This window comes from Leptonotus elevatus, chromosome 1 (genome assembly GCF_054856555.1).
Source record: "Leptonotus elevatus isolate MCC_2025b chromosome 1, RoL_Lele_1.0, whole genome shotgun sequence".
Classification (NCBI taxonomy): Eukaryota; Metazoa; Chordata; class Actinopteri; order Syngnathiformes; family Syngnathidae; genus Leptonotus; species Leptonotus elevatus.
The window spans coordinates 42,214,054-42,231,335 of NC_141239.1; the positions used below are offsets into that span (position 1 = coordinate 42,214,054).

Here is a 17,282-nt window from a genome sequence, read left to right on the forward strand (position 1 = left end):
ATCTGTGCAACAAATGCTTAAAATATATGTTTTAAAAATTGCATTCACGGATGCAAACTATTTCATTTTTTTTACACACACACAATTTTGATGTCACATGCATTCCAGTGGAGAACAAAAACTATTATAAAAATTATATATATTAAAAAAAAGTGCAACAACTGGACATGGTAATATATATATATGTATATATGTATAAATAAAATAAATAAAAAGAACACTTTTGACCACACGTGCTTTCCACTGAAGAGCAACATGCAGCATTGGTGTGTGCAGGTGTATCTAATAAACCGACCGGTGACAGCAATAGATGTGTAACACTCACCCACATTTACACACACGCTGGCGAGCATCACTTGATGACATCATCTCTAATTGTTCTGTGAGGCTTACGGGGCAGGTTAGCTACGGCTGGGACCACCGGCAAGAACTGAAGGGCCGTGCCAGGGCGTGTCCCCCCACACCACCCCGCTTCCGGGCGGGATGCGGGATGAGGTCATGGGATGTACACACTTGTTTGAACATCTACAGAGGTTGCGTTACCTCTCACCGGGACGCCAGAGGACAGAATAGCAGCAAAGTCGCGTTGTCATGCAAGCATTGAGATGATGGGACCCTTTCCTTCCCTTCCCTTTCGCCTTTGCATCCTCACCTGCTCCATGATTTCAGCGCGCCATGGCGGCTCCCAACACTCCCGGTATTCTTCGTCTTCTCCGTGCGGTATTCCCAACAACTCTCCTCCACGTTATATCCACGCTTTACTTGATCCCGTTTCCAGATGGGATTCCTCGCCACCGACAAAAATACTCCCGCTCTCTTCCCGTCGTACACACACACATTGCTGTTCGTCCCTTCCCTTTGCTCCTTCCCCCCTCCCCCTTTCCCGCTGCAGAGGGTTAGGGTAGCCAATCAGAGAGAAGTCGTGGGAAGGGCGGCCGCCTCCTGATTGGCCGGGACCCGAGCTTGTGACTCCCGCTCCAGCTGTCCCGCTCGTGCTTCCCTAAAAACCTCTGTTGCCATTGACGACAGCAACCGACACGCCATTGGGTGGATTTACAAGCACCGCCCCCTTGTTATTGAGAAAGTGGGTCCTTTGAGGAGCGGCATGTCGGGACATGTAGTCCACTTTTGTGGAGGCCCTTCCATTCTTGGTGAGTGCAGGAGGGAGGGCAACACATCCTTCCCAGGGAAACTCCCACCAAGTACTAAATAACAGGAACTCCACTCGGGAAGGTTGGAGTTTTTCCCGCTTCACTCGGCACCTTGCGCACACGACTGGATGTGAAAGGGGAAGTTCAGGTGCAACGCAGGCGAGAAAAAAAAAATACAGTGGTGCCTTGAGACACGGCTTTAAATCGTCCCGCGACCACACTCACGTCTGAAATCATCGTTCCCCATTGACGTGAATGGCAACGCCACCCCCCAAAATGTGCTATGTGTTTTTCAATAAATAAATAAAAAAAGTACTCTTAAATACAATAAAGTACAATGTACTGTATGTAAAAACATACAGTAAAAACGTAAGTCAATAGAATGAACAACACGGCCCGCACCTGTTTTCTGGGTTTTGTCACACAAACCCGAAGGCACTTTGACATCAGTGGCAGAGCGATACAGGACAAAATGGCAGCACCCTGTGATTGATGAAAATGGATAGAGTAATCTGCTTAATTCATGTTTTACAAACAGAAGTAGAATAACATTTTTAGACTCGTGGAGGATTTTTTAAAATCATGAATTCAATTTGTGCAGGTTGAAAATATCAAGTCAACAAAAAGTACTATAAATTCAAGTTTAAATGTCAAAACATCATCGAGCCAATGACAAATTTATTCTATTTTGAGTGATGGTGAGTGTCTGAGGAAGCCTGGCCTGCTACAGGAGCTACTGACTCAGACAGTTCTACACAGCGGTCATGGAATCAGTCCTGTGTTCTCCCATCATAGTCTGGTTTGGTGCTACTACTACTACAAAAAAAAACTGCCATCAATTCCCTAAAGTTTATTTATAAGCCATATTGCACATCCCTGCGTGAGTGCAGCACTCTACTGGTCATTGTAGCTTCAATTCTATACATATACCTGCACACTCAGATTAGACACTACTGTATCGTACTAAGATTCTCTCACAAACACTCAAGCCTTCATTCACTCATGCATACAGGCACACAGTTATATATGGTAGTACGGTACCACGCCACACGGTGGCGACTCTGTCACGTGTACTAGACTACTGTGCTCTCGCAAGTGATGTGTGGTAAGTCGGAAATGCTGAGTTATTGTTTTATCCACTAAATAAATAAGTACATGCGGACATTCTACGAGGCTTTGTTCCCTTGGGCTATCCAACACCTCTTCAGATCACACCACCACACGTTACAACTTACAAAACAAGGACTTTCCATGATGGATTGCAAAGTAAGTCAAGGGCGCCCCATGCTGGCTAAAAACAAACAAACAAAACCCACACACACACACACGCTTTCATTATAAGCAATCGTCTTTATTCATCACAAAAAATGACAACAAAATCTTTGGTGGTAAACTGAAAGGTGATAGTCTTCATGCGTGTGTACAGTTAAAAACACCAATAACAAATGAGTTTTAAACCACAGCGGATGCTCCACTGAGATGCTTGTAACCCGTATTGTGTTGATTTGTCACAAAAAACATGATGGACTAATTCAATCATTCGGGAGAGTCCATCCGTTAGCTTCTGCATGGAGAGACCTTCATGGTCCAGTCACTGGTTGTCCTCCCTGAAACAGATGAGGCTCACTTCACAGGTCACCTGACAACATTTATTCGGACATATTACATTTAGTCACAAATCGTGTTTTCTACACATTAAAAAAACCACGACTCCACGTTTTAAGGATACATTCGGCAAAAATGTTTGTATTTTCGTAATGCCACTAAACGCATCCTCACCCTCGCCCGTGATGGAGGCAGCTGCAGGGATGCAGAGCAAAGGCGCCTCCTCTTCCTTGTCCTTTTCGTCGTCCTCCACAGGGTCGCCATCATCCTCAAAGCATGTAGATGATGTACGACAGGAAGACGAGGCCCATGATGGCGAAGAACATCAACATCATAATGTCTACCATGATTGCGATGACGACAAATCGGTCAGCGAGAAGCGAAGGCAACTGGGCGGGAGCCGGTGTATGACTTCGGCTGTAATCGGAAGACTTCGGAAATGGGCAAAGAAAGCTAGCAAACGCCGACCAATTCAGTAAGGATTTAAGCGCTGAAATGAACTAATTTACGTTAAGTTTACAAAGATACAATCATCGTTTATTTATTTATTAGTATGTTTAAATATTGTTCATATGCCTCAGTACGTTTAGTTCAATTGAAGCGAATAGTTAGGCTTTTATTGTCGACACCTGGCAAAATAAGCTCGGGGCAATTATCGCATTGGTTTTGCATTATTGGATTTAGAAATAGTTTGAATCTGTTTCGTCGAATGTGCGTTTCATGTGCGTTTTTCTGTTAAATTGCCAGGTATTATTGTTCGTTTAAATGCTTGTTGCATGATGACTAGAGTGGAATATGTACACGGCTGTGGTGTCGTTGCAGGGAAGGTAACTACGGCAGGTGGCAGTAAAGAGACATACAGTATATTTCGCCATAGAAGAAAATTATTATTATTATTTTTTTTTTCTTTTTCTTTCTTTTAGATAGAAAAAGAGAAGAAAATTATTTTACTTTCTGCTTGTCCGGTTTGGGGTCGCCGCAGCACGTCATTCCTTCAATTTATGCATCCTCCTCTCAGTCTCCAATTACAACTATTTTTATTTTATTTTTATTTTTTACAAATGTGACGTTTGTAATGACGTTTGATTAGTATAACAATCTGCCTGGTTTGCATGATAGTCACAGGCAAAAGCAATACAGCACAATACGCCGTTCATTTCCACTGTGTAAAGGAAGCATTTGCATTGCGGAAATATCAAAACAATCCCGGTAAACCTTAAAGTTAGTAAAACAACGCGAACCAACAAACAGACTTGCCATCCACTCTAACACGAGCTGACGCCTCACTAGTTACTAGTAACACATTTGTAAGGACAAAGTTGCAGTTTTGAGTTTTTCCATTATAGTTAGTTTTTACATTGTTAGTTTTAATTCGTTTTTAGGGCATTTCTTAGTTGTTATTAGTTTTGAGTTCCCCCTGCTTTGTTTTAGTTTGTATTATTAGTTTTTTTTTTTTTTTTATAAATATGTGGAGTATTTGTCAACTGCAAGAAAAAAAGTCACAGTAAAACTGTATAATAAAGTAATATACAATTCCCAAATGACTTTTTTTTTTCTCTCTCTCTCTGTCTCAGATGGCCTCCACGTAGATGGTGGGCAGCATCCCATAACTGGCCGGTGCGCTCCACACGGCCGGCCAAATCGTCCTCATTGATCTGATGCACCTCCACGATCACGTCGCCCAAATTGAAGGAGACCTCGTCTTCGGCGGCGGCGTAGTCATGTATTTGTTGCACGCCAGAAACCGACCTGTCGCGCTCTCCATGGTACGTCAACTAAAAACAGACAATGAAAGAAAGCTCACTATCCACAGTAGTTAGTGACCAAGCCCCGACACAAATAGCAAAAAAATAAATAAATGCATATGCATGTCGTTTCTTTGTGTCTGTGTCTTTGTGTGTTCTCCACAGCTGCGATTGGACGTTAGCCTCACCTCACTCTGCACCTTTGACTGCTCATCGAGACGCCTGCTTTCTGGAGTGTCAGCCACAGCGGTGAACTTTGGAGTGGGGTAGTGTCTGCAAAGCACACACATGTGCAAGGGGATGATACGCACATGGCTGCCGGTCGCTGCATTTCCTCTAAGAGGAGCATAAAGACAGTGACACATCGGGTCGCTACGGCAACGTGAAGACTGTGGGCTCAAAACACTAATGACGCCATTATGGCTGAAGGAAAGCAAGGAGTAGCTTTAGCTTTTCTTTTTTTGGGGTTCCAAAAGAAGGCAAAATTACAGAAGAAGTGAAGAGAGAGAGAAAAAGTTTGGCAGGCTTCTCACTTTAAAGTGAGAATAATAGTAGCACTAATAAAGTCAGAATTTGGACTTTATTCTCAGAATTTGGACTGGGCCCAAAACCTTAGCTACTAGTTGATGTTGGAATTTTTTGTTAAATCTTTTTGCTCTGATTTGATTAAATGGAATCTTTTTTTGAAGTGCCTGTGTCTTTGTCAATTTTTTGTCCACTACAGTACTTAAAAAAATAAAATAAATAACTGAAAACATGTTTTATAATATAGATTTTTCAAAATAGCCATTCTTTGCTCCGGTTACTTTTTTGCATACTCTGGGCATCCATACATCTGGGAACTCCTTAGAAACCCTTCCAGATGATTACCTTTTGAAGCTCATCCAGAGAATGCCAAGAATGTGCAAAAAAGTAATCAGAGAAAAGGGTGGCTACGTATTTATTTATGTATTTATTGTATTATTTTCACCTTTTTTGTTAAGTACATAACTAACACATGTGTCCGATAGTTTTGAAGCCTTCAGTGAGAATCTACAATGTACATAGTCATGAACATAAAGCATAGCATTGAATGAGAAGGTGTGTCCAAACTTTTGGTCTGTTCCAAATTTTGTTTGTTTAAATAAATGTAGCCCCCTATGTGCACTTTACTATTGTATTACTGTTTTTATTTTGTTTCAACAAGTTATTTGAATGACGCACAATTAATGTAGATTCTTTAAGATGCAGACGTGCAATTTTAAAATTCAACATGCATCTGACAAATCGATTTATTACAAAGACTTGTCCTAAATTTTTAGCATATTGTTTGTTTTCAATGATGCACATGCACATCTACTGCCAGTTGCATTTGGCTCTTGCCATAGATCCTCCAATATCGGCAAACCTATACACAGTATTCAGTTTAGCTTCCACAAGCGCTTTGTCTGACGGGGGTAAATGGTAAATTTGATGTGAGGATTAGTTATGTATTGTACAAATGATGGATTACTTAAATGAGCAGCGACGCTGAAGTTGCCTCTACCGTTGGGCTCCCGTCTATCAGCCTATATTATCAAAACCTAAACCGCAATTGCATTTTCTGGCCTAAAGATGGCAGTGTTTTCACAATTTTGCATTGGTGATGACGCTGGTTTCCTCGTTTCCTACAATTTAAAAAAGCACTTATTTTAACCTGCTCTCATTTCCACAAAATCAAAATGGCATGGGGTTTCTCCCGTTTCACACTCCCCACTACTCCAGTTTTCCAATAAATCAAACTTGGGTCTACATATTCGAGTGTCCTTCTTTGTTTCATATTGACGTGCTAAACCGTGGGTACAGATTAGTAAACTGTGGGTACAGATCATCAAAACATTTTTTTCATACACTGGCACCAGAGGGGCTCCGTAGGATTTCGGTGCACTTACCTGGTCCAAACAAAAGATTTCTTCCGCAGGGTTGACTTCGACAAAACGTCTGGTACACTTCGGACTCATGTCGGAGAAAATCTTTTTGGTAGTTAAACTAGCACAGGAACTGTGAAGGTAAATTTGGTGCAAAAGCAACTTGTAGCTGTAGACTTTTTTTTGTATTAGCAAAAATAACTTAGTTATAGAAAATGTATTTATTGTAGTCGCAAAATTAAGTTGCAGTTGTGGAAAAGCGAATTTATAGTGGTAGAAATGGCCACTAGGAGAAGCGCTGCTTCTGTGTAGACACAAGTGACTTTTGGACTAAATTTCTCATAAAATATGGAGCAAACCTATTTTGTACTTTGAGGCTGACATGGCAGGCCTAAGATGCAAACTATTCGTCGCACCTTACTTATGTAATTCTTGTACGAATAATATGTGTCAAATTTTTTTTGTTAATCATGGTTTTCTTCCAACGCTAAATTCTCATAATGATAACCTCTCCTGTTAGGTGCATATTCATGATACTCACTACTATACAAGCCCGCTCAGGCCGTGTTAAGTAATGTCAAACAAAGCTGAAATAAAAAATTAAATGCCGACTTTCGCTATGAAGCTTTGATAAATAACTCACCTACTCATAAAACCCATTACTGTATGAAATGTTCTCAGGTTCATAGCAGACTCATGATTTGACACTCTCCTGCAGCCGCGAAGACCTTATCCGACGTTCTTCTAGAAGGCAAAATAGAATACTGTATGTGTAAGCTAGTGAATTAGCTATGCTAAAATGACTACTGTACTACAATATACTAAAAATGATGACAAAGACCTGCATTCATTGTTTATTTACAGAAACCAGTATTGTCAGGCAGATCTTTTAACTCCAGTAATTTAAGTTCCTTGAAAATTTATAAAGTTATGACTTGTGAAAATGTCCCAATTTCTGGCAAAAGTCTTAATGCAAATGATCGTAAATGGGATCGAGTTTAGAGTCTTTTTTTTTTTTAAGAATCTGAGTGAGTTTCAAACATCCATAACGTTCTTAACCTTTATCCTATTTTCAAAAGATTGCCGCCATTGGAAAACGTGCTAAACACAAAAATTGTACAGTAATAATGTTAATTAGTCGCTACGTGAACCATCACAATAGTAAAAGTACAAATATTAAGATTTCAATTTCAACAGAAACCGATTCGAAAGCCTCAATTTAGTAATGTAAATATGTCAAAATGTAAGCCCCAAAATAGTGAAGTCACCCAATTTACCTCAAAATTTGCATAATTTGAGACAAAAATATCAAACAAATATGCCCATTTGGATTTGAACAATTTCCTCATTCACCTCAAAGAATTTGAAGCACGTTTGTCAACTACAAATTCGGGAAATGTTGTCCGAGGCATTCACTTAATTTTCTGACTAATGGGCTCTTTGCATTGTACTAATATTTGTGATTAAAAGCAGCACAACTGTTACGCAAGCGTATTGCAATCACTTGGGGGTAAAAGTCCTGTTTTTCTGACTTTTTTTTGTGTGGCGGGGGCTTTGTTTTTTGTGTATTATTCATTTACATTTTTTTGTTGTGAATATTGTTTTTTTTCTGTTTTTCTACGTATTTTTTCCGTCATGAAATTATTTAAAAAATATATATATGCTGAAAAACAGAGCACTAGCTTCTGTTTTTCTGAGTTTAAAATTATTTATTTTTTGAAACCTCTAAACTCCAAGTTGCAGACTCGCTAATGGCGGACACGTTCCCGCATGCAATACACTTCCGTAGAAACGTAACTGTTCGCTTACTAAAATCATGCCGATCGATTGACATGTTCGTATGCTTACCGTAACTGAGCCAGTAAGTGATATAGTTGAAGGTACGTTGGAGGTATGCGGGAAAGTGTCCGCCATTTGCGAGTCTGCAACAAGTCACAGAAAATACATTTAAAAAGAATATTCAGAAAATGAAAAATTACACGAAAAAAAACAACCCCCCGCCCCCCCCATTTTTTTGTTGTCAGAAAAACTGGTTTCTTTTTCCCACCAAGTGAATGCAATACACCTGCCATTCACACACACATACAAAACAAAGTCCCTCAAAGGTTTAGTACGTTCAGCGTCAGTTTAGTGACCTCTCATGGCGAAAAGCAAGGCTTCAGTGACAGGAAAACAAAAGTCGTAGTTTGGATGTACTATGCTGGACTTGTGGGCTGTGGAAGACTCATATGTAAATGAAAACACCCAAAACTTTATGAATTGAGCCTTTTCTTTGTCTTTGCTCAAAACACCTCCAGATTTGGAAAAGAAACACTAAAACAGTTTATGCCAAACATTTAAAAAAATATTGTTTTTGTTTTTTTGGGGGGGGGGGGTATTTTATTTTTAATCAGTGCTAGTGGGGGAACAGATCGGAGAACCACATATTGTACTTCCTAACCAGATGTATTACAAAAATGCAATATAAATATGGACAAAATAAAACAATTATGCATGCAAAGTATGATCTCTTTATACATTTCATTTTCATAATATATTTCCCAATGCATGTATAAAAAAAATACACTATCCTAACCCAACAACAAAGGTTTTGAAGCAAACCAAATACTGTAAGCTCAAACTAAAAAATCAACACACTTAAAAATGTTAATATCATCAAACTTACTGATTTGTCTTGCATATCATTCCAAATCAACGTCAGGTATTGTTTTAAGTTTAATTGCAAGTCTCAGTAGAAAGAGACTTGCCCATAGAAGCAAACAATCCAAGAAATCCTGGACGTTAGCAAAACAATGGAAACCAATTTAAACAACGTTTTTATATGCGCAGGAATTCACAAGTTGATTGAAATATTAAAGTAGTGGTGACTATGTGACACTTGTTGATCAACACCCGGGTGGTTTGAAACGACGCTAAACCAAGCAATTTCAACTACCATCCATTTCAAATACATCAAAACATCTACAGTATGTAAAGCATTGAATTAAAAGTCAGAAATTGGCATTCCAGCCCTCACCTGTGATTTGATGCTGAAACTCTCGTCCAGCTCCGCCTGTAACAAATAGTTTGATATTCAATACAACAGGTGCCTAATGCAGACAGAGGCCCAAACGTACACTGTTCTTTTTGCCCCAATTGTGTCCCAATGAACTTTGCAGTGAAAAGTGAGTCAAACGGTCTGAGAAAAATGACTTTTATTGAATCTGCAGAATCATTAAGTACAGTTTGAAGTGCTCTGACACGAGATGATATCAGGCCCTAAACATCTGACAATGTCATGTACTTTTTATTTATTTTGTACGTGTCAATATGCATATGCTATCTTTATTCCATTTTTAAAAAATCATAACAAAATTATATTTAATAAAACAAGACGGAGATGCACAAAACGGGTCTGCAAGCTTCCACCTGCGGGATTACAAGATTCCTATTATGCTGTGTACATATAAATGGGAATGACGAGAAACACGGAATGGCGGGTCAGAAGCACAGACGGTGAAGGCTCGGTAGAGGCGAGGACAGGATAACTTGGATAGGAAGGAGCGGAAGAGAGATAAAAAAAATAAATTAAAAAAATTTAATCATGAGTCAGCAGTGACATCTGATTCCATCCAAAATGGCAAGCTGTCAAACACAGTTGAACTAAATTGCGCAAACATTTTAAAAGAAGATTTTAAAAACGACTCCCATGATTCCTTCTGCTATTGTAAATATGCCCCCAGTCCTAGTGTGTTGTTTGAGAATGACAGAATAGTTTCAGAGATGATGTAACTAGCTTGACAGACAGATCAAACAACCAAACACTAGCCTACACAATCCTTACGGGTAACACCTTTTGAAGGCAAAAATTGCTGTGCCCGATGGCTAAATTGCTGTCAACAATGCCAGAAAATTGCGCTCTAAAATGACAGTCATTTTTAAGCCTACGAAAATGTGTTAACATTCCAAATAAAACAAAAAATCCTATTATTCCCTCAGACCCATTTATAAACATGCCCTCAGTCGCAGTGTGTTGTAGAAGACGGAATATGACGGAGATGAAGTACACAGAACATTTGAAGTGCTAGCTTGACAGATGGCTCGAACAACAAACAATCAGTTATCAAAAACTGTTGTGCCCATTGGTTAATTTACTGACAGCCATGCCCAAAACAGGTCACTTTTACGTTCAGCAAAATGTGTGCGAAAAAAAAAAAAGAAAGAAGGTAGTATGACATCCATCAGCTTGACAGAGTGACTTGCCAACCTCTCAAATGCTAGCTAACTCCTTACTGGTTACTAGTGACACACGTTTGGGAACAAAGTTTGCATTAACGGTCGTCGTAGTGCTACGCTAGCTTGACAGACTAGCCGACATGCTACTAGTACTAGTTTTTGGGGACAAAGTTCAAGTTTATGTTTGTCGTAGTGCTATTCTAGCCTGACAGACTGTCTTACCAATCACTCAACCGCTAGCTAACGTCTTAGTCACTAGTAACACTTTTTTTGTGGACAAAGTTGGTATTAATAGTAGCCGTCAATGCTACGCTCGCTCGACAGAGTAACTTGCTGACTAGCTGAAGCGTTATTAGTAAAGTTTTTAGGGACAAAGTTCACATTATTGATCGTTGTTCTATGCTAGCCTGATTTAGCGATTTTATTGATCTCCCAAGCCATTAAGCGCGATCCGAGGTTGCTGTGCCTTATGGTCAAACAAGATTCTATCCTGTCCTGAGGAAGGTGGTGCGCTGTAAAACTTTCTCAACGGGTGTAGATATTTGACTGATGATAAAATTAAGACCCCAAGATTGCCCCGGCCACCATTATAAACATAGTAAAAAAATTCCTGACGCATCATGACGTCTATTATGATACACAATTGTACAATTGTCAACTAGCTAAGTCATGAGAGCAATGCCAGAAAACTGTACCCCGAATCAATCATGTCCCGTTGTCGGAGATTATTTACACTGAGGAATGGTCGTCGCAACTACCAACCAATCAATTATAGTCTATTGGTTTTCGGGCACACCATTGATATTAGCAGTTAGCATTCCGCTCACTCCACCACTGCGTCCTTATCCAACTCCCACTACCGCTCCTTTTTATATAAACTCCTCCACCTTCATAAATTGCGTTGCTGGTTTATTCATTTAATACACTTGACAATTTGTCCTGTTCAAAATGAGCATTGTACAATAACAATGGGAAAAAAAGGCAAAAAAAGAAGAAAAACGAGCACAAGGTAGAAGAAGTGGGTTGGTAAATAAACAACAAGTAAAGGATTCAGAAGTCATTCATTCACATCTCACAGAAAATAAAGATTGGAATGTTGTTGAAGCGGCGGAATAAAAGTTTTTAAAAAAGTGCCACAATACAGAGTTGTGCTGTGTACACAAAATTTGTCGCAAATGGGGGGAGGAAAGGACGTCACATCACAAGAAACAGAAGTCAGATGTCTACATAATATATATATATATGTTTGTGTGTGTGTGTGTTGGATGTTCCCCAACATATCCCTGATCCCTTTTGTGTCTGCTCGAGACCAAAACAAAACAAAAAACAAAATGACAACAGCAGGTGCTCCGGATTCCAGTTGAACAACATTACCCACAATGCAGCGCGTCACATCGGGTCCATAAATATATTAAGACTTAAACACTCTGTTAGGACGGACAGCTGGCTGATCCGAGGGTTCAGAGATCAAAGGAATGTACAAGTGTTCGAGCAACTTGAGATTAAACTTGACTTCCAGTCTTGCGGAGGAAACGCACGCACGCAAATAAACAAAATAACATCTGTGCGCAATGACTCATGGGGGATTTTTGCAAATATTTTTTCTTGTATTTTGCCTCATGTTGCGCGGAGGGGAACGTTAAGTGCTATAGCCAGGATGGAGATGACTTCCGGAACGCGACGAAGATGGAGGAGGATGAGTGACATCCAAAAAAGACCAACATCAGCACACACCGACAGGAAAAAAGTGAAGACGGAAGAAGGCTTGAGGTTAGCGAGCGGAACAGCGAGAAAGGGGCCAGGCAAGGGGGGGCAAATCAAGAGAAGCGGCGTCTAAGATGAAATGGCACTGGGCTTTTTTTGTTGTGGTTTTTTTTTTTTTCTTTTACTCCTTTCCCTCCCTTTCTCTACCTTCTCTTCTCTCTCTCTCTTTCTCTCCCTCTCAGATGGCCTCCACGTAGTTGGCGGGCAGCATCCCCTGCTGGTTGGTGCGCTCCACGCGGCCGTACATCCAGCCCTCGTCGATCTGCTGCACGTCCACGATCACGTCGCCGTCAATGAAGGAGACCTCGTCTTCGTCAGCGGCGGCGTAGTCGTACACCGCCCGGTACCGCTTCTGTGGAACCAACGAACACGGACATGACATTTATGGAAGACGCAGTGCTTTCGCTTGGGTGCCAGTGCTAGTAAACATGAATGTTATTGATCATCATTCTTCAAAAGCCGTTTCTTTTCAAGCTCTTGACTGTGTAAATTAGGATCATGGGGGATGGAGGGCGTACCCCGGCGCTTGGAGGTGGCGCGGCAGCTGCCGGGCGCACGGGCTCAGGGGTAGGATCATAGTGGTAGTTCTGAGAGGCGGCCGGGGGCTGGAAGGCTGCTGTTAAGAACACAAGTTAGACAAATGGCAGAAAGTTGCGATAACTGTTAGGTTGAATTGCGACCGGTTTTGTAGCAGGGCTACCTGAGGCGGGGTTGCCTGGCTGTTGATGCGGAGTCTTGCTCTTCTCAAAATCCTCATGGACATGTGAAGTCTTGCTCTTCTCAAACTCCTCATGGTATTTGATCTAAAGACACAATGGAAAACAAACAGAACAATTAATCAACTGTTACCAATTTGCTCCTTTCCATTCGGGATAGACCGATTATCAGCCAGGCTGATATTAGGCATTTTGACACATATCTGCATCGGCCTTTTTCCGAATGTGAAGGCCGATAAAGCTGGTATCTCACTGACGGTGAATGCTTGCGAACGTAACAAACTTTTTTTTTTCATCAGGATTTGTAAGATGTTGTTTACTTGTCGCAAATACATTTCAAACCTATTTAGACAATTTTTCACCGTCTGCAAAGATCTTTTGAAACCTTTGACAAACCCTGACCAAAACCCCAAATGAGCTAAATTCGCATGCATTTGTGGCTTATCTATGGCTTTATTTAAATTTCCATATAAAAAAAAAAAATGCTGACACTGGGAACCCTTCTAAACTTTTTAGTTTAAAAAATTTATAAAATTAAATTAAGAAATGATGTTGAAATTTTGAAAACTATTTACAGTACCATTTACTTGCTTAGTCTTTAATTTAACTTAACACATCTTGATGACCCTTGAAGCTCCCTGCAATTTCTGTTCTAATTTTGAAACAAAGCCAACAATTCTATATAATTTTAAAAAGAAAAGAAAAAGTAATTAAACAAAAAAAATTTACGCCTAATATTTTCTCTTTTACTGTAAATTAATATTGGCCTGAAATATCGGTCTCCCTGACTACTTATAATCGGTCTCATATTGGCCTTGAAAATAACAATCGGTCTATCACTAATTTCTATTTGTGAACGCCCATAACTTCCTAGCCTGGCAAGCCACACCCACTTTCTTGAAAGAGAAAGCGGGTCTAGACAGGCGTCCATAGACAGCGATTCAGCTCCGGCCGAAAACAGGCCGGCATAATCAAATTCGTCTATTTGCGTGACGGCGTCTTCGTGAGCAACATCATACTTCACTCTTTGTCCTGCAATAACGACATAAGTCATTCACTACTGTTTCTCTTTGGCTGGATGTTGGATTTTTACTCCGTCTCCGCAGGTGGGGGAGGAAGAAGAAGAAAAAAAAAAAAAGAAGAAAAAAAAGACTTCAACGAGTCACTTTTCTGAGTTCTGACGTCACTCCGCTCATTGGTTCATTCCACTGTCTGTTAGCTCAGGTTTGCCCCGCCTCCAAAATGCGATTGATAGGACGGTTGACCAGAGCCAAAGCCACAAATGAGTCTGGATTTAGAAGAACTTTAACCCCCCCGAAAACAAAAATTCCAAAATAATTTGTGGCTATTAGACCAGGGGTGGCCAAGTTTTTTCCATGTCTCCCTCCTTCAACGCAGCTGAATCTAATGATCAGCTCATCAGCAAGCTTTGCAGAAGCCTGATAACGATCCTAATCATGAATCAGGTGTGTTAGTGGAGAGAAACATGGAAAACAAGCTGGATAGTGGCTCTCGAGGACCGAACTTGGCCACCCCTGTACTAGACCAACCTCTGACAATTATATACCTTTAGGTCTACTATTCACAAATTTTACTTTGATTTCCTGAAGGTACAGAAACAAGGCAGTTCACTTTATAACCACCAGGGGTCTCCCTCTTGCAGCACATGCTGACTATAGTGACGGGCGTGGGGACCATCAGAGTGCAGTAACACCTCCAACCTCCAGACTCTGACAGGATGTGACATCTCAACAGGCAGGAAACCGGGCGTGTGCCATCGCCTAGCAACCACTGCTGACACATCGGCCCAAGCAGGTGAAAAAAGAAAAGAAAAAAAAGACGAGGCCTACTGATGAAACTTGCCCTTCATGAATAGAGGCCTGTCAACAGACTCACAGCAGTCCCGGGTCAAGATTTACGGCCCGGCTCGCAGACGCCATCAAAGGGTCCACTGTGCTTGGCGGCGGCGGCGAGGAGTCCATTTGCAGTGGCGAGGACAGCGGGCCAAGTGACGGAGAGAACAATGCTCTCAAGCGCAACATGCTGCTGCTGCAGTGTGTGTGTGTGTGTGTGTGAGAGAGGGAGATGATTTGGGTTTTGTTTTTGGAGGAGTAGTCTGAACAGTTGGCAGGAAGTGAGTGGCCTGTGCTCCTTAATGGTGGGAAGGGAGCACAATAAAAGAAGCGGGACGCAAGATGGCAGTTTGTCGTTATGACAAGCTGGGGGAGTGATTGCGAGCAGATGTGACGCCTCGATCTCAGCTCGTCCCCCTGCTGTGGCGTTTGCGTGACGTACCTTTTTTCTGTGTCATTACGCGCTGGGAAGTGTGTGCGATTCCCGTGGGAATCGTGGCGGGCGAGGTACTTCACTGCTCTTATTTGCAGGCTAATTAATGACTCTTGATGTGGGGCAGAGCAGGAAAAAAAAAGTGTCCCACTGATGAAAAAGCAGTACAGTGAAACACTATTTACAGTCGTTTGTGACCAAGCCCCGATGCAAATAGAAAAAAAGAGTCAAGTCATGGATGTCCCACCCTTGAAAATGTTTATAATTTCCTCTATTAATAGTTGAAGCTACTCGTTAGTGGGACACTTACTGTACATTCTTCCATTTATAGATGACGCGCTCATTGGAACCTTCAAAGCAGCAGAAATCTTTCTGTGCCTCGCGACAATCATATCTCGGAGGTCTCACACAATTCCTTTGACTTCATGCTAGGTTTCTACACACTGACATTCACTGTCACCTGCGGGAACTTCTACAGAGAGGTTTGCCTTTAGAAGTATGTCAAATTAAACAGGTGAACTCCAATCTAGCTGTATGAACATCTCAACTATGATCAGTGCAAACATGATGCACCGTAGCGCAACTTCGAGCTTTGTGGCAAAGGCTGTGAATAATTATGTACGTGTGATTCCTTAGTTTATTTTAATAAATCATCAAAAAACATCTTTATGTGGTCTTGTGTGTAGAATTTTTAGGTCAAAAATAAATTTATTCCAATTTGCAATCAGAGTAACATAAGATTATGGAAAAAGTTACGCGGTGTGAATGCTTTCCAGATGCACGTATGTGTGCGTAAGCTAATGCTAATTTCGCTGTTGTATAATTGTTCACAAATGTTGGTTTACGTTAATGTTTACACATGAACATCTGATAGTTTACCTTGACCATGAAATGGTGATGGGAATGAACATTGAATTTAGCAGATTAGCTCGCATGATTAGAAGCAATTAGCTTTTTAACTTATTTATTGCCATTGACGGCTATAGACGACAAACATTTATTTGAAATATTTATATTAGTTTCACATTTTTTCCACTTTTGTTAACAATAGTATGAAAACCTAGAAAAAAATTATTGTACATTTAGAACAGATATAAAATTTGTGATTAATCGCGAGTTAACTAGTGAAGTCATGCGATTGATTACAATTAAACATTTTAGTCGCCTGACGCCCTTAATTTTTAATAATCTTTTCTTTAAAAAAAATAAAGAAATAATTTTGATAAAAAAAAAATATATATCTTTAAAAATTATTATAAAAAATTAGGGGCGTCAGGCGATTAAAATTTTAAATCTTAATTAATCGCATGACTTCACTAGTTAACTCACGATTAATCAAAAAATCTCAATTTGTTCTAATAGAATTAAAAAACAAAAGTGGTGGGAAAAAACTGATAGACTAATAGAAATAGTTCAAATGAATTTTTGACGTCTATAGCCATCAATGGCAGTGAATGAGTTAAACATTAATCACCAGGCTTTATTAACCTGTCCCTTTTCCAAAGATGAGACTGTTGCTCATTCACACAGCCGTTGCAGGTTGCCCCATCAAGATTGGATTATAACTGCTATCAACAAGCGAAAAACAAAGTCTGGAAATGTCCACGTTGTGCATCAGTCTTACACATTTGAAGTGAAACTGTTTTTCCACAACATAACTTTTTTGTGTGTGTGGTTAAAATACCACGAGTCGCACCTCTCTCACTATAAGAACTTGATTGCCTTAATCCATGTATTTTTAATTGTGACGTGCTATGCTTGTTCACTATGCTTACCTGAAAATGCAGCTGTTGTTGGCGAGGCCACTTTAGAACGCCTCGTTGTCAACAGCGAGTGCGCGCATGTCACGGTTACAAAGGTAAAAGCATGAGGAGGGGGAAAGAATGGGAGAAAGTGAAAGACAACAGCCTGAAT

At 40.4% G+C, this 17,282-nt stretch overlaps 2 protein-coding genes and 3 long non-coding RNA genes across 6 annotated transcripts in view; 1 reads left to right on the top strand and 4 right to left on the bottom strand.

Annotated features, from left to right (window-relative positions):
* The window catches only part of arhgap23a (Rho GTPase activating protein 23a), a 67,901-nt gene extending 67,045 nt beyond the window's left edge, over positions 1-856 (bottom strand). Inside the window, exon 1 of the mRNA XM_086059613.1 lies at positions 653-856. Within this exon, the coding sequence (XP_085915739.1) occupies positions 653-661 (9 nt within the window). The 5' untranslated portion in view covers positions 662-856. The remainder of the gene's footprint in view (positions 1-652) is intronic.
* A 1,625-nt stretch (positions 857-2,481) lies between these two features.
* Positions 2,482-4,137, bottom strand: LOC147182262 (uncharacterized). Its single transcript, XR_015095729.1, has 2 exons — positions 2,931-4,137; positions 2,482-2,758 (listed from the first exon to the last, which is right to left on the bottom strand). It is a non-coding gene; the product is annotated as an uncharacterized LOC147182262 (long non-coding RNA).
* Positions 2,937-5,163, top strand: LOC147182263 (uncharacterized). Its single transcript, XR_015095730.1, has 3 exons — positions 2,937-3,231; positions 4,331-4,522; positions 4,667-5,163. It is a non-coding gene; the product is annotated as an uncharacterized LOC147182263 (long non-coding RNA).
* LOC147182264 (uncharacterized) lies at positions 4,194-8,360 on the bottom strand. Its single transcript, XR_015095733.1, has 4 exons — positions 8,236-8,360; positions 7,031-7,131; positions 4,690-4,774; positions 4,194-4,531 (listed from the first exon to the last, which is right to left on the bottom strand). It is a non-coding gene; the product is annotated as an uncharacterized LOC147182264 (long non-coding RNA).
* Positions 8,361-9,563: 1,203 nt separating this feature from the next.
* LOC147182265 (LIM and SH3 domain protein 1-like) overlaps positions 9,564-17,282 on the bottom strand; it is a 32,701-nt gene continuing 24,982 nt past the window's right edge. Inside the window, exons 5-7 of one of the 2 annotated variants that reach the window (XM_086059687.1) lie at positions 13,067-13,169; positions 12,885-12,979; positions 9,564-12,718 (exon numbers count right to left, since the gene is read on the bottom strand). In XM_086059687.1, the coding sequence (XP_085915813.1) occupies positions 12,545-12,718; positions 12,885-12,979; positions 13,067-13,169 (372 nt within the window). In that variant the 3' untranslated portion in view covers positions 9,564-12,544. Of the gene's footprint in view, positions 12,719-12,884; positions 12,983-13,066; positions 13,170-17,282 lie in introns of both variants that reach the window. The other variant, XM_086059679.1, reaches the window with a different exon arrangement.